Source organism: Phocoena phocoena, chromosome 10 (genome assembly GCF_963924675.1).
Source record: "Phocoena phocoena chromosome 10, mPhoPho1.1, whole genome shotgun sequence".
Classification (NCBI taxonomy): Eukaryota; Metazoa; Chordata; class Mammalia; order Artiodactyla; family Phocoenidae; genus Phocoena; species Phocoena phocoena.
In genome coordinates, this window is record NC_089228.1 from 63,440,818 (window position 1) to 63,462,404 (window position 21,587).

General features: G+C 35.0%; 1 protein-coding gene across 1 annotated transcript in view; it reads right to left on the bottom strand.

Annotated features, from left to right (window-relative positions):
• Nucleotides 1-2,052: 2,052 nt before the first annotated feature.
• Nucleotides 2,053-21,587, bottom strand: part of MLIP (muscular LMNA interacting protein) — a 113,368-nt gene continuing 93,833 nt past the window's right edge. Inside the window, exon 12 of the mRNA XM_065885943.1 lies at nt 2,053-2,298. Within this exon, the coding sequence (XP_065742015.1) occupies nt 2,053-2,298 (246 nt within the window). The remainder of the gene's footprint in view (nt 2,299-21,587) is intronic.

The window sequence follows — 21,587 nt, forward strand, 5'->3', positions numbered from 1 at the left end:
CCTGAGCATCTTCATATATGATAGGACATCATATGAAGTTCATCATATGAACTAATGACAGTAAGAGAATAGAGCAGGGATTAGTGTAAGTATTAGGACAAGAGAGAAGCACACACTACAGATGAAACAGAAGAACAAAACTTGTCAAACATCTTCTGTAGCCCCAGTTGATAAGGGAGCCCCAGAGGCAGTTATGTAAGGTCAAGTTCAATGTGGACCTCTGGGGGAGGGGAGGGAAGGGAAGGTTTGAGTTTGGAGATGAGCCCAGCAGATAAAGCTGCAAAGTGAGATCTGGGAAGGATGTTAGGATATTGGAGAGCAGTTAATTTAAATGACAGTTATGTTTTACAATTTCAGACAAGAAGCTATTTTCAGTAAAAAAGAAACACAAGTCTTGATAACTTGGTATGCTATTGGCTGAATATTTACGACACAGTGTTTGTAAACATTGATATCAAATTAAGTAAAATTCATACATTTTAATAGGAGCAATTAAAATACAAAACTAAGCAACTGAATCTTCCATCAAGAAATGTTGTCTAACTACAACATCATCATCATTATTATTATTTCAGGTGTGAAAATATCAATAAATCTCAGACACTGAGAGATGAAATCTATTGTGAAGCTTGTGTAGACTGAAAATAGTTGTCTAGCCTCAAATGGCTTTCATATATTGTCTTTCACAGCCTGACCAAGCAAAGGCTAAATTATGAATGAAATACTGACTCTACCTTTGCTGAATGTCTCCAGAAAACACCACTAAAAATGTCAAAAGAAGAGCTATTTGAAGCAATTGATATCTATAAAATACAATTATAATCCTATCGTAGATGATAATTTATATAAGAAAATGGTTGTTAGTATCAGAATTTTTAACTCTATTTAATAGCTAAATGGATGTCATAGACGTTGGCTAGTACTAAAAGAGGGAGAATTACAGATAATATAAAATCATTTTAAAATATCATACTCTCCCTGAAATACTTCTTTTTCTAGACCTAGAATGAGAAGCAACCAAAGGCCATACAAATGTCATCCTGAACTTTGCCTAAAAACATTTGTTTTGCAGAAAACAGATGTTTTAAAAATTTAATTCAGGGTTGACAACTCAGTCATGATAAATGTTATTAAATATAAATAGATAATTTTTCCTCATATAATTATGTTCACTTTTTAGATGATTCTTTGTGTTTAGACTGGGTTTATGAACATTTTTTAAAATGCTTTAAGGCCCAAGGAATATTGTTCAACTACATATGCCCTTGATTGATTTCCAAATATAGAGGTGTATTTCATTAAATATAGAGAATTTGCAAAACAAATGTTTTAAAACAAGATTTTACATTTTAAAAAAAGATTTAATTGCAGGTTGATTTTGACTAGTCAATTCTTTTAGAAAAGTTTCAAGGTCTGAGAGTCTGTGTTAAGCCAGAATGCCTTTATGGTGATGCTCAGAAGAGCAAAGGATGCTTATACATAAGCCTTATGTGCTATTGACTGCTTGCTTCTAATAGAATATATATGATTACATTCCAAAGCCAACTATAAGTATTTTTGCTGTTTTAAAAATATATATACATATTTTTTAGGTACTGACCACCTCATTACTTGTTACATATCCCATCACTATACATTATGAAGCAGATAGATACATTTTTAAATAAAATATTAATATTTATTGCAGATATCTGCAGAAATTCTAATTATTTATTTGCCCACTGACTTCAATTATAAATGCTTCCTCATCAAGGTATTGTCATTTTAAGAAGCTTTTTAAGAATGTTAAACTAAGACTAGAAGATAAATTAATAATGGCATCTTTTAAGGTTTTGAAACATGTCTTGGGATTTCCACCTTGGGATTAGAACATGAAACAATGAGCAATGCAAATTAGGAAATGACTTTTAAAGGAAACATAAATATTTCATAATTCCCCAAGATTAATTATTATCTTTTTTTAAGGACATGTGTCTTCACACAAATATTTAACAGTCTTAATATATTTAAATATTCTTAATATATGTTTTGTCTACATATAAGTTTCGAAAGTTAAGCATGAAGAAGGTTCACAGCACAGGGCATTCTCACCTTATTATATGCGTTGTGACTAGACAGGGTGTGAGAATTCTCCTGTTCATCACTCAGGGAGAAGGAGGACAAGTGACTGAAGGGTCCTGGGGTAAGACAGTCAGCATGTGGGAGGGTCTGTGGATGCATCAGAGACTTAGCAGGAGGATGGAGTTTAGTTTGATATAAAGGATGGAGAGAAAAAGGCTTGGGAGGGACAGGCACATCCTGGGAAGAAGAAAGGCATAAAGAGGATGTTAGTGGGCAAAGGTCAAGCTCACTTGGAATTAAGTCTAAATATTATAGACTTTGCATCAGAATCTTTTACTAGTTGGAAGAAAACCTCCCTTCATATTCTGGATCCTCACAAGACTCCTGCTTTTATAGTGCATTGTCTGTCTCTTCCAGTAATTCCCGTTGGTCGCCCATCTCCAGCCCCTCCTGCAGAACTGATCAAGTGCCCACAGAGTCTCCCAACAGGGCCATGTTTGTTTAAGGAAGGAGAGAGCTCATCCCAAAGTGGGGAGGATGGGACTAGAAGAATTTTCATTGAAGAGGTAGTAACAGTGGAAATTAAATTAAAGGTGCTTGTGATTTGGTCTGGAAGAAACTGGGGGCAGAAAGGGGGAGGGCATCATAGAGGGTATCAAGTCATTGTATAATTCATGGTGCCATGAGTTTCCGGTTGAGCTGAGTATGGGGAAGGGCTCAGGAAGGGGTGAGTCTAGAAAGAATGAACGAAGATATCCATTCCAGGCAGGGTGTTACTTTGGAAAGAAACTGGAGAACAAACAGACGTGCTCAAATGTAGAGGGGAAAGGTAATGAGGTCTTAACTAGAGAGGGTCTTTCCATCCCCTGGAAAGGGATGCCTGCCTGAGGAAGTCTTTGAGAAAGTAAGAGCTGCTAGATGAGGCCTTGAATTATGTGAACAGAACAAGGAAACCACAAGAGGAAAGTCATGAATCTACAAAGAAAACTCACAAGAAAGATTATATATATATATATATATATATATATATATATATATATATACCCATCATAAAAGAAAAGGGCTACTATTTTGCAGATCTTTTTAAAGCACCTCTTATATTCCTGAAATTTTTAATGTAATGTAATAAATTGACAGTGATTATCCTACAGTAAAACCTCTTAGGGGATAAAACTTCTAAAATAAAACCTGTTTTATTCACCTTTGAGACCTCAGCATCAAGCATAATGCCTAATAGAGCAGATGTTTAATGCAGTAACAATTGAGTTTTCAAAAGAATATAATATTTTCAATGAGGTCAAGAATGCCATTAGTAATGAATGAATGTGTTTGGCTTTGTGTGAAATGGAAATTCAGTACAAAATAATGCACATTGCTCAAAATGACATTCAGCTAAACAGGTAAATTCAACTTTTAAGACTATACAATTAATATTTCTTTTCATGTAAGCTGAATTGATTTTGCCAAAGCCATGTATTTTTAAGCCACCAATTGGTTTTCTAAAATTTATGCTGAATGTGTTTGCTGTATCAGTAGATGCCCCCACAATGGGTTCAAACTTACTTTAAAAACTTACTTCAAAACATACTTTAAAAAATGCTTGGAAAATTTTAAGCAGGTTAGAAAATTAAATTCTAGGGTTTTTAAGTTTGTAAAAATGAGGGGTTTTAACCTTATGTGCCTTGAAAATATGACTAAAAGTGTTTTATTAGTTTCTTGTTTGTGCTTCAAGTGTTTATTTTATATATCAAGCAATTACAAATATACATTCTCATTTCACACACAGAGACTACAAACATACACACAGACTACAAAAATACACTTATTAAAAAGATAGCATCCTATACACAGTGTTCTGCATCTTATTTGTTTGAGGTTTTTTTTTTTTTTTTCATTTGATTACAATTTTGGAACATTTCTATGTCAGTACATGAAAGCTATGGATTCCCTATAACACACATTACTGAGTTGTCTCACTGATGATAATCATCATTCAGTGATTCTCTTGGAAGTCCCAGGTATATCACCTAAAATATTAAATCACCTAACACAGTCATAAATTTATCTCTTCTTTGCCAGTTTTTATACTTTGCAGGACTTTCTTTTGTCTAATCCCATTGGCTATTGCCTCTAACATTATTATTATTAAATAATAGTCACGTTAACATGCAATTTAATGGAAGGGTTGTAGTATTTGCCCACTAAAGATGGCTTTTAGATTAAAATGTATTCTAATTGAGTTTTATTTCTCAATCAACCATTTCATTATTTTATCAACAACTAATTAATCAGTGTGGAAAAGGATTAATATGAAAATTGAGTAGTAAGCACAAAGACTAGCTGTGTAAGAAAAAGACAGCATTGTTATTGATAGTTGACAGTGCCTAGGAAGAGGAGCTGAACAGTCTCTGGTTTATAGTCTGGCTTCAGCTTTTTGTGTTTTCCTTGAATGTTTTTTTTTTAATTTATTTATTTATCTTTATTGAAGTATAGTTGATTTACAATATTGTGTTAGTTTGGGTAGACAGCAAAATGATTCAGTTATACATACATATATCTCTTTTTTTCAGATTATTTTCCCTTATAGGTTATTACAAAATACTGAGTATACTTCCCTGTGCTATATAGTAGGTCTTGGCTGTTTATCTATTTTATATACAGTAGTGTGTATATGTTAATGTCAAACTCCTAATTTATCCCTCCCCCCACCTTTTCCCTTTGGTAACCATGAGTTTGTTTTCTATGTCTGTTTCTCTTTTGTATATAAGTTCATTTGTATCATTTGTCTCAGATGGTTCACGAATCCATTGTGAGAAAATGTCAGGAGGCAGCCTGTAGTGATCCAGGGGAATCCAAGAGTTCCTTATAGGGAGCAATCTAACCAAGGTCTAACCAATCCTGAGGGAAAAGTTTGAAGAGGGTGTGCTGCTCTGAGTTCTACGCTTCTAAGCTCTCTGGGCTAACCTCCATCTCTCAGGAGTCGGTCAAACCTGAAAACTTCTGTAGGGTCAGATGGTATCAGCTATTCCAGGCAACTGGGCAGGGAGGAGAGAGCAGAATTTTATCAGCATTTGCACAGGCCAAAGAGAGATAAGAATTTTGGACAAGTTCACTTGAGCACTGTCTGCGGTCAGGACTGTACAAAGCAGAAAGGACCGTTGGTGGTGACAGCCTCTACAGGTATGTCACTGGAGGCACGTTTTCCAATCTGTGCTGCTTGTCTTCTATGCTTTGTGTAGGTTGTTATCCTGCGATTCTTTTTACCTTCGTCCTGGGAATTTGCTTTGCTTTTCTCTTGTGTTTGATCTCCTGTTTCCAGTAGCCCATGTTTTTTCTTTTCCATGTTTCTTCTCATTCACTGGGACTTAAAGGAGATTCCTGGGAAAATGGAATTTGGGAAGCCAATTTGTGACACCTTGCATGTTGAAAACTTTGTTCTGTCCTTGCATAATTTTTTGGACTAAATCATTTAATTTTTTTGGATTAAATCATTTAATTTTTAAAATTAAATCCAAAATTCTAAGTTGCAAAATAATTTCCTTCAGAATTTTGAAAGTATTGTTACACTGTAATAGTGTTACTACACTGTTACTATTTTACACAATTTTTTCAAAAACATATTTTTTATGTATGATTTCTACAACTTTTCTGTTTTACAGTTATTTTTGTCAATTCTCATCAGTTCCTTTCTCTTGCTTTTCTTATGAGCAGGAGATCTTACTGTTCTTTAATTTTCCAAATTGAATATTTAATTGATTTATTTTTATTCTCTTATTCATTAAACATATTTAGAGTTATAAATTTTCTTCCAAGGGCTATTTTAACTATATTCTATAAGTTATAATAGATGATTTTTTCATTGTCTTTTTCTCCACATAGAAATTTTATTTTGATTTCCCCTTTAATAAAATAATTTGTTAAAGAACAAATTTTTCAACATACAGATGGCAGGGACTTTTTGTGTTTTCTAAATTTGTTATTAATTTATAAAATTTTTGTGATCAGAGAAATTTCTCTGTATTATTTTTATCTTGGCAGTTAATCGTTTTTTTACTGAGGTAGAGTTGATTTACAATATTATATAAATTTTAGGTGTACAACATTGTGATTCACAATTTAAAGATTATACTACATTTATAGTTATTATAAAATATTGGCTATATTCCCTGTGCTCTACAATGTATTTTTGTAGCTTATTTATTTTATAAATAAATAACTACATAGTAGTTTGTACTCTTAATTCTCTACCCCTATCCTGTATTACTTTTATCATGGCAACTAAAAGCTTTTCCTTTTGGGCCTAACCTCAATACATGGTTGGGTTTTGTGAAGAGTCCACAGATATGCAAAAGAATAGTTTCTGTTTTGGTTTGGCTTTTTTGCAGGATACAGAGCCCAACTACATATATATTAATTCAATTTACTTTAGAGGATCTATTTTTACTGTCCTATGTAATCTATCAACAACTATAAAATGAGTTATTTTACCACCAATATATTTTCACTTTTTCTCATCCTATCTCTTGCTTTTGCCTTATGAGCGTTGATGTTATATTTTAATGTTTAGATACTCTAATGATTGTATTTTCCATGTAAAGTTTATCCTTTAGCATATAAGGGGGTCTTGTTTGTCTTGTTTAAGGAAATTTTGGCCTGAATTCAACCTTCCCATTCTGAACATTATAACCTCTCCTTTCCTTTTGTTTGTAGCACCTAGAACACTTTGTTATCCTCAGCTGTTCTCAATCACTTGGTTTAACAGTCCCAGCTTAAAGACTGCTTTTTCTGTTATCTAATCTAGGAACTGTTCTTTTCCCTTTTTTAAAAATTTATTTATCTCAATAGTAAAGGAATCTTTCCTAGACCATAAATTTTTGCAAGAGGTTCATATGAGGAAGGGACCACCGCCTGAGATTGTCTTTGTGCTCCAAAGATACAGGCTTTGGGGTGTGAGTCTGTTTAGTCTTTATTTTTCCTCAAACAATGAAGCCTGTCAGCTATACAGTATTTCACATAGCAACTTATCTGTGTCCAGGCTGTCACAGAAAAAGAGAGCCTCCTGCAAATATGACTTCCTCTGTGATTCACTCTATAGCCTTACCTCCTCCAATTCCTAGAACAAAATCAGTTCAGGGATCTTCTGTTGCCAACGTATGCACGCATGCAAAGACATGGGATTGGGGGTTTGCATATTAAGGTTTATCCCACACATCCAAGATGGGTATTTTCCCAAAGAACAGTGATTTCATTAAATTCACTTATTTTAGAGAATAAAATATATTCTGACTTATTTCTGGCTTATTTTTCCTTTAAGTCTGAAAAAAATGTCACTCATATATTTCATATTTAGAACACAAATGCTATAAATTGAGAATATTTTTAAATTTATACTTTGATCCGGCTGAATAATAAAATTCCAATATAATGTAATTTGCTTATTCTTACTTTTTCAAATCTTCAGTGGCATTTTCTATGCATTTTCTAATGGTATTTGATACAAAGGAATGAATTTCAGTTCATCATTCTTTTGTTTTTCTATGTATTATATTATGATGTTTACTGTAGCAGGAAGAACACATGTATCCCCAATTAAATTGGGTTTTCAATTTTTCCCTTATTAAGATTTCTCATAAAAGACTCTCAACATTTACTTAAGCAAAACTTTAAAAATTATAATATTGAGTACTCTCTGTCTTCAAACATTCCTGAAAATTGAACATCATTTCCAAGCCCCAGATGCCTACTTTGGAAATGTCTTACTAATTATGTTGTCATAATACAATTTTTACTTAAAATTCAAGGTAAAAATATAAGGTTAGGGCTAGGTATGTTAAAAATGAAAGTAGTTATGAAACAGAAACAGACTCACAGACATAGAGAACACACTTGTGTTTGCCAAGGGTGGGAGGTGGGGGAAAGGAATGGATTGGGAGTTTGGGATTAGAAGATGCAAACTATTATATGTAGGATGGTTAAACAACAAGGTCCTACTGTATATAGAACAGGGAACTATATTCAGTATCCTGTGATAAACCATAATGAAAAAGAATATGAAAAAGAATGTAGTGTATAACTGAATCACTTTGCTGTAGAGCAGAAATTATCACAAAATTATAAATCAACTACACTTCAATAAAATTTTTAAAAATAATGAAAGCAGATATAAAATCTTATTGCAAATAATTTCAAAATTTTCAAAAAATTAGCCTACTTCTTGTCAAATTCCAGTAGGTTAACACTCATAAATATATAACTTATATTTATGGTTGATAACATAGCTTATCTAGACCTAGGTGTTACGTGATGACCTCTGTCATTTCTTATTGTTTATGTCTATATGAATAGTGGAATATTCAATCTAGATTATTTTGCAGGAGTCTTTTTAGTAAAGTTATCTTCTCACTCTCTGAAGATTATTTTAGTCAAAAATAATTGAAATGATAAGTCATATACCCAGTTGGGCACATGAACAGCAATAGGGTGCAACAGGCTTAAGGAATAGCCAACTAAGGACTCTCTGTCCATTGCAACAAGTTGGAGAGCCATGACTCTTTTTTTCACCCTCAGGACTATACTTACTAGATTCTTGTAGTTGAAAGAAGCTTAATGATGATGGAAAGTACAGGATGAGGCAAGAGACCCTTACTCAGGAAATCTCACCTAGAATATACATGAGCTGTGTCTAGCATTCAGAACTACAAAAGAGACCAATGTGAAACCATATACATCAGGAAAGCTTAAAATCTTTTTTTACTGCTTTAGGTTAGGAGTTAGCCAACTTTTTCTGTAAAGGTCCCGATACTGTATATTTTTTTAACATCTTTATTGGAGTATAATCGCTTTACAATGGTGTGTTAGTTTCTGCTGTATAACAAAGTGAATCAGCTATACATATACATATATCCTCATATATCCTCCCTCTCGCATCTCCCTCCCATCCTCCCTATCCCACCCCTCTAAGTGGTCACAAAGCACTGAGCTGACCTCCCTGTGCTATGCGGCTGCTTCCCATTAGCTATCTATTTTAAATTTGGTAGTGTATATAGTCCATGCCACTCTCTTACTTTGCCCCAGCTTACCCTTCCCACTCCCCGTGTCCTCAAGTCCATTCTCTACATCTGTGTCTTTATTCCTGCCCTGCCCCTAGGTTCTTCAGAACCATTATTATTTTTTTTTTAGATTCCATATTTATGTGTTAGCATACAGTATTTGTTTTTCTCTTTCTGACTTACTTCACTCTGTATGACAGACTCCAGGTCCATCCACCCCACTACAAATAACTCAATTCTGTTTCTTTTTATGGCCAAGTAATATTCCATTGTATATATGTGCCACATCTTCTTTATCCACTCATCTGTCAGTGGACACTTAGGTTGCTTGTATGTCCTGGCTATTGTAAATGAACATTGTGGTACATGACTCTTTTTGAATTATGGTTTTCTTAGGGTATATGCCCAGTAGTGGGATTGCTGGGTCATATGGTAGTTCTATTTTTAGATTTTTAAGGAACCTCCATACTGTTCTCCATAGTGGCTGTATCAATTTACATTCCAACCAATGGACAGCTCATCCAAAATGAAAACAAATAGGGAAACACAAGGTTTAAGTGGCACATTAAACAAGATGGACTTAATTGATATTTATAAGACATTCCATCCAAAAACAACAGAATACGCTTTCTTCTGAAATGCTCATGGAACATTCTCCAGCATAGATCATATCTTGGGTCACAAATCAAGTCTTGGTAAATTTAAGAAAATTGAAATCATATCAAATATCTTTTCTGACCACAACACTATGAGACTAGATATCAATTACAGGAAAATAATCTGTAAAAAATGCAAACACATGAAGGCTAAACAATATACTACTAAATAACCAAGAGATCACTGAAGAAATCAAAGAGGAAATAAAAAAATACCTAGAAACAAATGACAATGTAAACACGATGATCCAAAACCTATGGGATGCAGCAAAAGCAGTTCTAAGAGGGAAGTTTATAGCAATACAATCCTACCTCAAGAAACAAGGAACATCTCAAATAAACAACCTAAACTTACACCTAAAACAATTAGAGAAAGAAGAACAAAAAAACCCCAGGTACCGTATTTTGTAGGCTTTGCAAACCATATATTCTGTCACAATTACTACTGCTATGGTAGTGTGAAAGCAGCCTCGGATAATATATAAATGAATAAGCATGACTGTGTGCCAATAATGCTTTATGGAAGAGGTGGTGAATCAGATCTGACCCACAGGCTATAGCTTCTAAACCTAAAGGTTTGAAAACAACACACATTAATAAAATCTTTTTAACGTTTGACCTGCACCCTACCTCCCTTCCAATGAATTATCTTGAGGTTGGTACATTTTTCTTTGGAGATCACTATTCAAAATGATTCTTGAAAATGAGCATCATTCTACGCTGCTTTGATATTCAATAGATGAATCTCATAAGGTTCTAGTTTTTGAGGGAAGAACAGGAATCGTAAAATTCTCTTGTATGTGTTTTTATCAGTGAGATATGTAACATAGTTATTTCCCATAAAATCCTTACAGTGCTTTTCACTTACTTGAGAATTGTCTTTTTCAATGTAAAAATACTTAGAACAAATTTTTCAAAAGAAAAGAAGCTTTATTTAAGAGCTTTATTTTTAAAAAAGAATTGACAATTTGGCTTGATTATCATATCCTGCAAAACTTCAAGAACACACGAAGTTATGAAGCAAATAACATCTTTGTTCATTACAGAAAGATTACCAAAAACACGCAGAGAATAAATTTATTTAGCTTTATTTGTTAAAAGAACTACAGAGCCAGTAGAATTAGATATTGACAGAGACATCATAAAAGTAATGCTATAGCAATATCTGATGCATTCATCACTCTAGAAGAAGCCCACTTTCTACTCAGCCATCAAGTCAAATTGTTTAACCATAAAAGCTCTTTCCATTGCAACACTCAAAAGGACATTGGAATGCATATGGGCTCTTCATTAAAGCCTACCCATCTGAGGCTCTTTTGTTCCATCTGTTTTTTTAAACCTCCTTTCCTGTGGTTTGGTAGTGAAAGGTGAAAATCCATTTTCCCTTTGCTCTCACTGTCCCCTCTACACACCACACACAGTTATCTGTGCCTTTTGAAACTCAGAGCACCACTGCGTGAAATTACTGGAGCCTTTAACTCCATACTTTCTTCCCTCTTCCCACCTCTTTGGGAAAATGATTTTTTTTCTTTTTTTAACAACACATTTTTAAATGCAGCACTTATAGTCAGCTTTTCTTTTCTGCCTGGAGCCTATAGTAATCCAAAATCAGAATTTTAGCATTTCTGCTAAAGTTTTAATTTAAAACTACACCCCGTTCATAAAGTCAAGGACGATTACAATGTATTTCTTAAAGAGTGCCTCCTTCGGCCAAAGAGGTATCGACATTTTACAGACATGGTCTCAGAAACTCCAAATTACTAAGAGATTCTAATCATCTACATTTCACTAAGATCAAGCCAAGATAACTTAGGTCTCTTAATTTTGAACATATGGCATAACTTCTTGCTTATCAGCCCTAATTTTAAAGCATCCATGTGAATTTTAAAAACAGACATACTTAAAGCAACACATCTATTTCAGACCCTGACTTGAACAAAAAAATTTGAACTTGTTAAATATGAAAAAGTTAGCATATGCTTAGCTACTTCAAATTCCCTATTTAAAAAAATTAAAGGACTAAAACATAATTGTGAAGATAGGATTTGGATTATTCAGTTCTGAAAGTTTGTGGTTGTCTGAAAGCAAGTTTCACAGAGCAGATAACATAGATAAAGTGTGAAGATATTTGACTAAGACATGCTCAAGAGAAAAGAAAGAGGAAGTATTTTATAATCAATCACAGTGGGCACTAGAGCATGAAAATGCTGAGTTTTATGTTTCTCTATACATATAGTTTAATTTTCATCCTACATTCTGACATGGATGCATTTGGGGAAAAAGGTGCAATTTAAGTTGAAGAAGTTAGAAAGTAACACAGAAAAGAGGCTTCTCTGATTTCTCATCATGGTGGGAAGAAAGAAGAGAATGTATTTGGCGGCCCTTTAGTAGGAAGTCAACTCCTTTCTTCCAAAATTATAATGCTCCTAAAAGAAATGATAACAACAGTAAACATTTAAAAATTTGCATTCTCTTTAAAGTGTCCAGAGCTCTTTCACAGTGACTGTTTCATTTAATCATGAATGGGTATGAGTATGGGTACCATTAGAAATGAGATTAGTAGCCCCATTTTTCTAGGATGAAACTGAAGTTCAGAGAGTTGACTGATCTTCCCAGGATCACACCAAACCCATGTTCTTTCCATTGCATTCTATCGTACTGTTTCTTTCCTTTGCAGGAAGCAGGAAAGTTACTGCTGGAGCAGTAGGCTCCAGTAACCAATAGTGAAGGTAGGGTCCCTTAATGGATTAGGTAACCAGAGGGCCAGGCCTTGGAGTCTGTAGCCTGAGTGTGAAGTAGACAGGTAAGGGCGAGAAAGTACAGAGGGTTGCAGAGAAGGTTAAGAGTAGCAGGAAGGAGACAGCGACCAAGGTTCAGATATTTAGAACCCACTAGGATATAAGCTCCATGGGATCAAGGATATTGTCTGCTCTGTTTCCTGAGAAAGCACCCATATCTTTATTGGCACAAACATAAATGGCTGGATGCTAAGAAGAGACAGAAGGGAAGTGAATGTGGACAGAAGTAACGACACCATTCATCAGGGACACCATCCACAGCAAGGACTACAAGCCCAGGAATGCTTTCCAGTCCCTTCTCCCCTACACTCCTGTGCTCTGTGGTCCTTCCACCAACATGGGCAGCTAAGGCTTAATACCATCTTCATATCTCAGGGTAGGATTTTGGTGGTGATTGTTAAAACTGAATTTCAAAGAGAAATTCAGTACATTTAATGTACAAGATACATTAAATGTATCCTTCATATTGTTCATGTTAACAAAGTGTTATAATTTTAAAGAAAAATGATCTTGTGGTTTTTAATATCCTGAGGTTTTGTTCCTTTGACTCTACTATGGTTTTACCAAGAAATTTAAGTGAAAGTGTTGATGTTCACCAACTAAATTGTGTTTCCTGTACACAGCCTGTCACCCAGTCTAAAATCACCTTTCAGAGAGATCTAGAAAGGCAAAAATTGTCCCCAAAGTTCATTACAAGTGTTATCCCAGAGTCTTTTGTGATTATGAAACAAAGGAATCAAAGCATGGTGTCTTCTACACTTAAAGGATGCAGAAACAAGAAATCCAGACACAGCCAAGACTTCACTTTCATTATAGAAAGCATCTTTGTTTAAATTTTAGGTTGCCTACTTAGCCTTCCTATTCAGGATATTTGCAACGGAAATAGTTGTCAAGTTTGCCAATGTAAAAAAAGGAAAAAAGTAATTTAAGTAGCAAATACCAGGACCCTGACACAGGCTGTTATATATGTGTGTCTTTTATATGAACACACACACACACACACACACACACACACATATATATAAATGTATATATGTTATATATACATTTATATATGTATATATAAATTTAACTTTGAAAAGAAATCATTTCTCTCCCAGGGATTTTAGTTTAAGGAAAAGCAAAACAAAGTATAGTTATTCAAAGGGAAATAATGACAATGAATCATATTGATAATTTCTTATTACTCCACAAATAGGAAGTAAATAGGACATGATTTTTTTAAAAAGGAAAAAAATCAAAAGAAAAGAAAATATTCCCTACTCCAATTTTCTCAATCGAAAAGAAAAGAATCAAAGTAAACTATGGGGGTAGAATTAGTCTTATTTGTCATGATTTTGACCTAGACAGTAGATTATAAGATTTTCCATCTCTCCAAAGTTATGACATGATTAATACTTGCTTTTTTTTTTTTTGGATCATCTAAGGATGTGAAATATCAGAAGGGTTCCAGTAATATTTAAGGGCACGAACACAGAATTTCATAGTAAGGAGGTACCTTTGAAAGTACTTCATACAACACACTCATTTTGAAGATGTGTAATTAAATCCAGGATCAGGAATGACTTAGTCTAACAGCATGCATTTTAAGAGTTTAACATCAGACTGCCTGACTTTTTTAAATTTCTCTTTCAGTTAATTGTCTTTACACCTAACAATTGGGGAAATACAAGAAAGAGAAATGTCTAGAAAAGTGGTAAAGCCATAATTTTGCTGACATAGAGCCAAGGAAAATGTATGTCCCTTGTCAAACAGGGCTATCATTATGAGTAGTGGCTCTATGGAATGTGGAAATTCTCATAAATGGAGGCTTAGTTACCTCTTTTGTGTAAATCAAATATGGAAAAGTTCTTAGTTCAAACACAAAAGAAGACACCTAATCAATGTTGTTTGAAGGGAAATGTCCCTGGCAGGGGTAGCTTTGAGCATCATTAGTCATAGAATTCTTGGAGCTGGAAGGGAGGCAATAGGTGGGTTAGCCCAGGGTCTCTCAACCCCAGCATTAGTGACATTTAGGGTAGGATAAGTCTTTGCTGTGGGGGACTGTCCTGGATACTGTAGGATGTTTAGCAGCATCCCTGGCCTCTACCCACTGGGTGTCAGCAGCATGCTCAGCCCCAGTCATGACAGTAATATCTGGGGCAAAGTCATGCCAGTTGAGAACCACGGGTCCCCTCGTTTCACAAATGCACTGAGTAGAACTGGTTAACCACACAATCACAACTAGAACACATACTTCAGAGCTCTTTCTGAAACACCAACCTGCCCTAGTTTCCCTTTGGTTCAATTATGTATCATAATGAATAAGGGCATCCAGATCTTGCATGAATGTGGTTTCTGAAATGTGAAGTGAAACTAGCCTGACCTTAGAATATGCTGCAAAGGGCCAGTCCTTCTATCAAATGCAATTCATGAGGGCCTAATACTTCCCAAAAGCCATTAAGCCACAGATTGAGAAAAACACCTCTATTTTTCTGAGCCTACCCTATGGGATAAATATCATATATCCTTGCTTTTACTTGAGCAGGTAAAAGATGCTAAGCCTCTCAGCTCTACTGGACAAAGATAACTGACAATCTGGGTCCTGGTAAGTTGTTTCTTACCAAATGCATTTTCTGTTTTCAAGGAAAAGTAAGGTAAAAAATATTAAAGATCTAAAGGTTCAAAAAACAAATTCGTATTTGGATGGCTGGGCTACAGTAGATTAAATTTCACTTAGGATGTCTAGATTTGGAGGTTAGAACATTATTTTTAAAAACCCTATAAACCTACCAGCTCTCCCATCTCAAAGGAATAACCAGTTTTGAACTTACAAATTTACTACAGATTGTTCTTTTCACACAGCCTTTGTGATAAAGAAAAATACATTTTTAACCCTGGCTTTCTTTTTTTCCATATATTTATTTTAAATCAATTGCTTCACTAACCTGATTTCAGTTTTCACAGATTGGACTTCTAAAGCTGTCTTTGTTTTCTTTAACGGAACTTAAAAAATAGTTTATTTACCAGTTTTAGCTCTCTGTTTCATTCTGTCCTGTGCACCCTCTTGATTGCTCTTCTCATTTGGATTTATTGTTTTCTCTGCCAGAATGACAAACTCACAGTTATTTTATCTTAGATCACAGTGAGGAAGAGAAAGTTTCCAAGTCTCTTCATATGACTCAGCTTCAAACTTCTATATCTTGCTGTGACCTTTACATTTGTCATCATGCAAAGCTGGCCTAATCTCACCCACATTTTAAAATATCTAACAATCTCTCCAATGGTTAGAGATTATAACATTTATTCTAAACACATCAATCTTAGCATTTATATTCAAAGAATACATATAGTTTTTTACTACATCCTCCTCTAAATATATTCTACCTAGAGTCCATTTCTCATAGGTCAAAGAAAATGTTCATAGAGAAAAGAAAACCACAAGCCCCTCACCCAGGTTGCATTTCCTACGTACACTTATTGATAACTAGCCCCCCAGATATGTTAAGGAAGTTGTAGAATTGAATCTACAATTAGAGGGGGAGAGAGGAGATCATTGTAGACAATGTCCTGGGAGAGGTGTGACATACAGTATAAAAGACAAAACTATACCAAAGCCATGTTGTTGTCACCATATAGTTCTATTCACAGGCTGTCACTGACTTAAAGTTCAAGAAGTTTTGAGAAATAGACTCCTCTGAAGTAAAACATAAGAACACATCTTTTCTCTTGCCAACAAATAAAATGAACTTTCTAAACTTCGAATAATATTTATTTTGGCTATTGCTTAAAATCATTTTTACACAGCTACCTTCTCCTCTTAAAATTCTGTTGTCTGATACTTTTCAGGTGAAACCAATAGAGAATTTTAAACTCTGTTTTAACAAAACCTTATTTTAAGTACTATTTGTCTTGCCATTCCCTGGCTTTTCTCACACAAATATAAAGGAAATAAAACCTTACTTTAAAACCATAATATACAAAAATGTTTAAATAAAAATAAAATAAAACAATTTTTTTTTAATTTTAAAATTTGAAGAAAGAAACTAAGCCTTCCAAATAGAAGTAATAAAAGTTTAGATATAATGACTACAGCTTTTTATTTCATAAACTTCAACCCTATTAGATGTAGATAAAAATGAAAATAAAGATTGAATTCAACCAAAACAAAAAACAAAAAAAAAGGAATATAATTTACATGAGAGGTTCTAAATATGGTAACCATCACCTCTCATAAATAAAGATATCTGGGGACATCACGAGTTAACAAAACATAGGACATATTTATATAAAGCTTTCAGATTATCATTGTTTCCCAATAGACTGGGGTACAGTCAGACACTACATATTCACCAATTTGTTAAACTACTAATGCTTCAAAGCTTAACTAATTATTAGAATTCAGTTGCTTAACTAATTATTAGAATTATTCCATCTATTATGACAGAAGTGGCAAAGGTCTTCTTTGTGTGTCTGTTTTAAGGCAAGTAAAAAGACTCCCTCTTGTGAGAGCACCGGAATCACAATTAACTGCTGAACCATCATTGACAGGAAAACACTGAACTCACCAAAAAAGATACCCCACGTCCAGAGAAAAAGGTGAAGCCACAATGAGATGGCAGGAGGGGCGCAATCACAATAAAATCAAATCCCATAACTGCTGGTTGTGTGACTCATAAACTTGAGAACATTTATAACACAGAAGTCCACCCACTGGAGTGAAGGTTCTCAGCCCCACATCAGGCTTCCCAACTTGAGGGTCCAGCAATGGGAGAAGGAATTCCTAGAGAATCAGACTTTGAAAGTTAGTGGGATTTGATTGCAGGACTTTGACAGGACTGGGGAAAACAGAGATTCTACTCTTGGAGGGCACACACAACATAGTGTGTGCTTCGGGACCCAGGGGAAGGAGAAGTGACCCCATAGGAGACTGAACCAGAACTACCTGCTAGTGTTGGAGAGTCTCCTGAAGAGGCAGAGGGTGGCTGTCTTTCACCATGAGGACAAGGACACTGGCAGCAGAAGATCTGGAAAGTAATCCTTGGCATGAACCCTCCCAGAGTCCATCATTAGCCCCACCAAAGAGCTGGGTATGATCCACTGTTGGGTCAGCTCAGGCAAAACAACCAAAAGGGAGTGAATCCAGCCCCACCCATCAGCCCCACCTTCATCCTCAGTGGATGAGGATTAGATAGCCTCATCCACCAGAGGGCAGATAGCAGGAGAGAGATGAACTACAGTCCTGCAGCCTTTGGGACAAAAACCACATTCGCAGAAAGATAGACAAGAAGAAAAGGCAGAGGGCTATGTACCAGATGAAGGAACAAGACAAAACCCCAGAAAAACAACTAAATGAAGTGGAGATAGGAAAACTTCCAGAAAAAGAATTCAGAATGATGATAGTGAAGATAATCCAGGACCTCAGAAAAAGAATGGAGGCAAAGATTTAGAAGATGCAAGAAATGTTTAACAAAGATCTAGAAGAATTAAAGAACAAACACCTAGAAGAATTAAAGAACAAACAAACAGATATGAACAATACAATAACTGAAATGAAAAATACACTAGAAGGAATCAATAGCAGAATAACTGAGGCAGAAAAACGGATAAGTGAACTGGAAGACAGAATGGTGGAATTCACTGACGCAAAACAGAATAAAGAAAAAAAAATGAAAAGAAGTGAAGGCAGCCTAAGAGACCTCTGGGACAACATTAGATGCAACAACATTCACAATATAAGGGTCCCAGAAGGAGAAGAGAGAGAGAGAAAGGACCTGAGAAAATATTTGAAGATATTATAGTCGAAAACTTCCCTAACATGGGAAAGGAAATAGCCACCCAACCACCCAACCCCAGGAAGTGAAGACAGTCCCAAGCAGGATAAACCCAAGGAGAATGATGCCAAGACACATAGTAATCAAACTGACAAAAATTAAAGACAAAGAAAAATTATTGAAAGCAACAAGGGAAAATGACAAGTAACATACAAGGGAACTCCCATAAGGTTGACAACTGATTTTCAGTAGAAAGTCTACAAGCAAGAAGGGAGTGGCATGATATATTTAAAGTGATGAAAGGGAAGAACCTGCAACCAAGATTACTCTACCCAGCAAGGATCTCATTCAGATGTGACAGAGAAATCAAAAGCTTTACAGAGAGGCAACAGCTAAGAGAATTCAGCACCACCAAACCAGCTCTACAACAAATACTAAAGGAACTTCTCTAAATCGGTAACACAATGGAAGAAAAGGACCTAAAAAAAAAAAAACACATTACAGGGCTTTCCTGGTGGCACAGTGGTTGAGAGTCTCCCTGCCGATGCAGGGGACATGGGTTCATGCCCCGGTCCGGGAAGATCCCACGTGCCGCGAAGTGGCTGGACCCATGAGCCATGGCTGCTGAGCCTGCATGTCCAGAGCCTGTGCTCCACAGCAGGAGAGGCCACAACAGTGAGAGGCCCGCGTACGGCCAAAAAAAAAAAAAACACATTACAAATAAATACTGGTAATAGGAACATATATACCGATAATTACCTCAAACACGAACAGATTAAATGCTCCAACCAAAAGACGCATGCTCGCTGAATGGATACAAAAACAATACCCGTACATATGCTGTCTACAAGAGACCCACTTCAGACCTATGGACACATATAGAATGAAAGTGAGGGGATGGACAAAAATATTCCATGCAAATAGGAATCAAAAATCAAATACACTAAACTTTAAAATAAAGAATGTTACAAGAGACAAAGAGGGACACTACATAATGATCAAGGGATCAATCCAAAAAGAAGATATAACAATTATAAATATATATGCACCCAACATAGGAGCACTTCAATACATAAGGAAACTGCTAACAGCTTTAAAACGGGAAATTGACAGTAACACAATAATAGTGGGGGACTTTAACACCTCACTTACATCAATGGACAGATCATCCAAACAGAAAATTAATAAGGAACCACAAGCTTTATATAACACAATAGATCAAATAGATTTCACTGATATTTATAGGGCATTCCGTCCCAAAACAGCAGATTACACTCTCTTCTCAAGTGCACATGGAACATTACCCAGGATAGATCACATCTTGGGTCACAAATCAAGCCTCAGTAAAGTTAAGAAAATTGAAATCATATCAAGCATCTTTGCTGACCACAATGCTATGAGATTCGAAATCAATTACAGGTAAAAAAACATAACGAACACAAACACATGGTGGCTAAACAATACATTATTAAATAACCAAGAAATCACTGAAGATATCAATGAGGAAATCAAAAAATACCTACAGACAAATTACAATGAAAACAAAATGATCCAAACTGTATGGGATGCAGCAAAAGCAGTTCTAAGAGGGAACTTTATAGCAATAACATCCTACCTCAAGAAACAAGAAAAATCTCAAATAAACAACCTAACCTTACACCTAAAGCAATTAGAGAAAGAAGAAAAAAAACCCACAAAGTTACTAGAAGGAAAGAAATCATAAAGATTAGAGCAGAAATAAATGAAAAAGAAACAAAGAAAACAATAAGAAAGATCAGTAAAACTAAAAGCAGGTTCTTTGAGAAGATAAACCAAATTGATAAACCATTAGCTAGACTCATCAAGAAAAAGAGGGAGAGGACTCAAATCAATAAAATTAGAAATGGAAAAGGAGAAGTTAAAACAGACACCACAGAAATACAAAACATCCTACGAGACTACTACAAGCAATTCTATGACAATAAAAAGGACAACCTTGAAGATATTTTCAAATTCTTAGAAAAGTATAACTTTCCAAGACTGAACCAGGAAAAAATAGAAAATATGGACAGACCAATCACAAGTAATGAAATTGCAACTATGATTAAAAATCTTCCAACAAGCAAAAGTCCAGGACCAGATGCCTTCACAGGTGAATTCTATCAAACATTTAGAGAAGAGCTAACACTCATCCTTCTCAAACTCTTACAAAATATTGCAGAGGAAGGAACACTCCCAAATTCATTCTATGAGGCCACCATCACCCTGATACCAAAACCAGAAAAAGATACTAGAAAAAAGAAAATTACAGACTAATATCACTGATGAATATAGATGCAAAAATCCTCAACAAAATACTAGCAAACAGAATCCAACAACACATTAAAAAGATCACACACCCCAGGTATGCAAGGATTCTTCAACATACACAAATCAATCAATGTGATACACCATATTAACAAATTGAAGAATAAAAACCATATGATCTTTTCAAATGATGCAGAAAAAGCTTTTGAAAAAATTCAACACCCATTTATGATAAAAACTCTCCAGAAAGTGGGCATAGAGGGAACCTACCTCAACATAATAAAGGCCATATACAACAAACCCACAGCCAACAATATTCTCACTGGTGATAAACTGAAAGCATTTCCTCTAAGATCAGGAACAAGACAAGGTTGTTCACTCTTGCCACTATTATTCAACATAGTTTTGGAAGTCCTAGCCACAGCAATCAGAGAAGAAAAAGAAATAAAAGGAATACACATTGGAAAAGAAGAAGTAAAACTGTCACTTTTTGCAGATGACATGGTACTATACATAGAGAATCCTAAAGATGCTACCAGAAAAATACTAGAGCTAATCAGTGAATTTTGTAAAGTTGCAGGATACAAAATTAATGCACAGAAGTCTCTTGCATTCCTATACACTAATGATGAAAAATGTGAAAGAGAAATTACGGAAACACTCCCATTTACCATTGCAACAGAAAGAATAAAATACTTAGGAATAAACCTACCTAGGGAGAAAAAAGACATGTATGCAGACAACTATAAGACACTGATGAAAGAAATTAAAGATGATACAAACAGATGGAGAGATATGCCATATTCTTGGATTGGAAGAATCTGCATTGTGAAAATGACTAGACTATCCAAAGCAATCTACATATTCAATGCAATCCATATCAAATTACTAATGGCATTTTTCACAGAACTAGAACAAAAAATCTTAAAATTTGTATGGAAAACACAAAAGACCCTGAATAGCCAAAGCAGTCTTGAGGGAAAA